Source organism: Papaver somniferum, unplaced genomic scaffold, assembly GCF_003573695.1.
Source record: "Papaver somniferum cultivar HN1 unplaced genomic scaffold, ASM357369v1 unplaced-scaffold_19, whole genome shotgun sequence".
Classification (NCBI taxonomy): Eukaryota; Viridiplantae; Streptophyta; class Magnoliopsida; order Ranunculales; family Papaveraceae; genus Papaver; species Papaver somniferum.
The window spans coordinates 497629-502111 of NW_020628818.1; the positions used below are offsets into that span (position 1 = coordinate 497629).

The window sequence follows — 4483 nt, forward strand, 5'->3', positions numbered from 1 at the left end:
GCGACAAAAACGGTTTTCGGTGCAGTTGAGGCCGATCAGTCTTCAGAAAAAAAACAAAAAAAAGAGTCACGAAGTTCGAGTCGGAGACAATGAATCACATCAATTCCTCCAATCTTCGTTCACCCACCATAAAATCAATCCTCATCGAACAACCAACAGAGAAACCCCAGCCACTAATTCCTCCAACATGAAAGATCTCCGGTCAAGTATTGTAAATCTAATCAGAGAAGCTTCTTCTAATTTGGGACTATTCCAGATAATCAGTCATGGAATCCCAAACATCATACTATACTGCTACAAGATCAAATAAGAGGGTTGCAAGTTTAACCTTGAAAATCGTGGGTCAAATGAGAGGGTTACAGTGAACTTCGGAGACTTATTTTCAGGTAACAGAATTTCGCTGAAGATAAAATTAAATTTTATTTAGTTTTAACAGAAGTACACACCACGAAGACGCACAAAGAGAGAGTCATTTCAAACATACAACATCAAAAGAGAGACACGTTCATTTAGATCATATCTCCTGCACTACATACCATTTTCTTAGGCAACTTGAACCTGAATAGTCCTAAGCTTCTTCGGTTCAGGTGGAGGCAATTTCTGAACAGTGATAGTAAGAACACCATCAACACGAACAGCTGAAATTGCATCAAGATTTGCATTCTCAGGAAGTATAAATTTCCTCATAAATTTGCCAATTCTTCGTTCCATCCTTACATATTTGACCTCTTTCTCCTTTTCGTCTTTCCTTTGCCGCATTCCGGTCACAACAAGAACATTATTATCTTCAACTTGAACTTTGATTTCCTCTGATTTCAGCCCTGGCATATCAACTACAAACACATATGAGTCTGGGTACTCCTTGATATCAGCTGGTGTTGCTGCCATTGCTTTTGCATCTCTGACGTATTTTGTCGATGGTGTGTTCGATGATTTTTCAGCTTCATGATCTGATACGCCAAGCATGTCTTGAAGACCTGAGAAAATTGGATCATTGAAACCAATAATTCTGAAAGCCATTGTTGTTGTTGCTGTGCTGTTTTCTTCTGGTAACAATTTTACGAATCGAGGACTGTCTGAATGACTTTGTAGTGATGCTGAAATTTTAAATCGTGAAACTTGATTGATTGCAAATCTATGCAAGGGGTGTTTATATAGAATTGTTTGAACCTGTGTCTAGAGATTGCATTAGAATTCTTCTGGTAAATTCTACTTCTCCATCGACTCCAGAAGCTTGTAGAAGGTTCAGATTTAGAACAGAAGTCGGAACTTACTAGAAAATACTAGATTTTTGATCGTTGTTTCTACAAACCAAACTGGGCTTTTGGTTGGCGAGGCTTATGACTTGGCCCAAGACCAACCACATAATTCAATGCAAAGTTCCTTGTAACAAATGCAATTTAGAGGTCTTAATTCTGTGATATATCAATGCTGTTGCATTTTTTTTTGTGTCAGAAAATTTCAAATGGAGCATGAGTATTGGCTAATGTTTCCACCAAACAGGAGTAAGCAATGAAGATGATGACTCGGGTTCTTATTGGAGGTTTACATTAAAAGAATTTTGGAAGCAAAGTCAGGGTAAGTTTGTCTCTCCCAACATTTTGACAAATACATTTGAAATTGCTGAGAGACAATGATATTCAAAATTAGTGTAATCTTTGGTAATTTTTACAACTTGTCACTTACTTCTTTTGTTTCTTCTTTTCAAGTAAATAGTCTTACATTTTAAACATTTTTCACAAAACTCTTCATTAGGAAAAAATGTCAGCATAAAGGAGCTCGTTCCAAGTACCGGGAACTCCAGGGAGGCACCAATGAATACAATCAGAATAACTTGCAGGGTTTAATATTTGTTCTTGAGTTAAAGGATCCCATTGTTTTCTATACATAGAGGGGTGACCTTCTTTTCTGTATTCTGACAGTTGTGTTATGTTGAGTATTTTTACGTTAACACCTCTAGCTTTCAACTCGTCAAGCATTTTCTCAACCACGTTCATCATTTTGGGGTCTGATCCTCTACCTCTGTAATGTTTTTGCGAAATTGGCTTTGTTTCATTATAACAATTGCCTTCTTTGGCTGTGCTCCATTCCTCTTCCCTGTTGCATTATAATGATTGTAAGTGAAGCGACTAGTGTGTGTAGGGGTATACTTGCAAGCCATATATTGAACATCTGTTGTTTGACTACAGGCATGATAGAGCTGTTTGGAGGGGTATCAATGTTAACATCGACAATGTCAGAACTGCTTGTAACAGTGCATCTGAATGGGTCTCCAGTTGGTTTATACAAAACAATGGCTGCTCTGATGACAAATGGCTCTACTCTTTAATTATTGGAGCATGGATTTTGTGGAAGGATGGATGAGAGTGCATCTTTCAGGGAGTTAAACCCAACCCTCATAATGCAGTGCATATAATTTACATTGCCATCTTAACTCCCGTTTACATGCATCTGTTAGCAGTAACACTGATATTTGCTCCTCCTGCATTTCACAGTGGAAACCGCCTGATCCAGGCATACTCAAACTGAATGTTGATGCATCTTTTGATCCTAATAGTAACCAACTTGGCGCTGGTGTCATCCTACAGGATCATGCAAATAACTGCAACGGATCATAGGAAGCTATTCTAATGGAGCTTTGGGTGCAGAAGCTGGGGAATGCATGACTATACGTAAACCTTTGGTTTGGGCATCAGAGAAACGACTCACCAGGATTTACATAAAAGCTGATGCTAAGTTTGATCATTCAATCCGTCACTGACGACTATTTACTTATTTAATGGGAGAATAGGTTATCACTGGAAATTCGACATGTGACAAGGAATGTAAGAGTGTTAAATACCTAATTCGGTTATCACTGGAAATCAATGAAGTCGGATCCGGTAACAATAAATTTGCCCGTCCATTTGCGTGTGTCCATCACTAATGCAGCTTTATAGCTCTAGCGTATTCGCATGGGCATGGGTATCGGTATGGACATTGGTGAAATCAAATCAGCTTTGGGTTTGACCATGTGGCTTAACATGCACAGTGCCTCAACTGATAAGTAATGCTCACAACTTCTCACCAAATATTAAAAAATTGCTTCAGGAAAAGGAAAAAAAAATCAAATATTAAGAAATGCCAAAGAGTTATAATGACGGAGGCAAAAAAATAAGTACTAGTAATAAACCATCATTTTCTCCGTCAGAAAAATGGAGCACGCTCGATTGAAAAAAGTCATGAAGTTCGATGATCCATAGTCGGAGTCAAAGGTCTTATCCACTGGGGAATTACCTCAATTCCAATCTTCGTTTACCCGCCAGAAAATCAATTCTCGTCGGCCGTCACAACAACTGATGCAGGGCATACTACAATTCCAGAAGATTCCGCTTAGAGGTTTGGCTTCCATGGTTTCCTAGTTTCAGTCTTTCTTATTTTTAGGATTCTTTTAGATTTCCTTTTAGTTTTCTGTTTCCTAATTTAGTTATTCATCAAGCCTATATAAAGGCTAGATTAAGTCTTGTAAGAGCTATCTATTAGTCAATCAAATTATTAAACACAAAACTTATCTTTCTCTTCTTGCTTGAATTCTCTTCTCTTCTTGCTTATAGCAATCTAGTATTTCTTTCTTTTACCTTGTTCCACATTAGTTGGTATCAACCGCTTAGTTTTAGGTTTTCATCCTATAACTTGATCCTTTACATCGCTTCCGCAACACCTTTCAGTCCTTTTTTAGTTCCTTTTCGTATACAAAAAAAAAAAAATGACTGCTCAACCAGTTACTCTAGCAGGAATCGAAGCTCTCATCAAATCTCATACCGAGATTTTGGCAAAAAACATTACTGAAGCTCTTGAGAAGTCCATGGAGGACAAATTAGGGTTAAGAGATACCAAGCTTGAAACCATGCAGAATCAACTTTTGAAGGTTGCAAAACATATAATCTAGATTTGGATATGCCTGAGCTTGTAGACTTAGAAGGAAAAACTAAAGAAGATATACTTCAGTTTTTACAGAATGATGAAGTACCTGAAGATGTATTGCGTACTTTAAACATTAAGAAACCGTATGAAGGTTTCATAGGTCATTCAAAGAAGAAGATAGTTTCTCCTGCACTTGACAGTGATGATGAAGATGAACGTGAGAACGATCTAGAGAAGAATTGGATTGAAGAACGACGTTTAAAAACTGGTCACAACCCTTACAGTTCTTTACCAGAATATAAACTAAAAGCTGATATTCCCAACTTCTCTGGAAATTTTCGTATTGAAGAACTAACTGATTGGTTCTTTGAGGTAGAAGCTTTTTTCGAATTCATGGAAGTCCCTGAAGATGCTAAGGTTAAACTTGTGACGTACAAACTCAAAGGAGGAGCTGCAGCTTGGTGGGATAAGATCTGTGATGATCGTAGAAACGCTAACAAACCGAAAATACGTACTTGGAAACGTATGAAAACTTTGATAAGGGATACTTACCTAGAGACTTTATGCAGCAACTTTTCAT

General features: G+C 37.7%; 1 protein-coding gene across 1 annotated transcript; it reads right to left on the reverse strand.

Annotated features, from left to right (window-relative positions):
• Window positions 1-395: 395 nt before the first annotated feature.
• LOC113338401 (17.9 kDa class II heat shock protein-like) lies at window positions 396-1162 on the reverse strand. The gene has a single exon (XM_026583838.1). The coding sequence runs from the start codon at window positions 1018-1020 to the stop codon at window positions 544-546; it is 477 nt and encodes a 158-aa protein (XP_026439623.1). The 5' UTR covers window positions 1021-1162; the 3' UTR covers window positions 396-543.
• Window positions 1163-4483: the final 3321 nt, after the last annotated feature.

Bases quoted from the DNA above. Each gene is read 5' to 3' on its own strand.
- LOC113338401 (XM_026583838.1), bottom strand. From the start codon at position 1,020: ATGGCTTTCAGAATTATTGGTTTCAATGATCCAATTTTCTCAGGTCTT.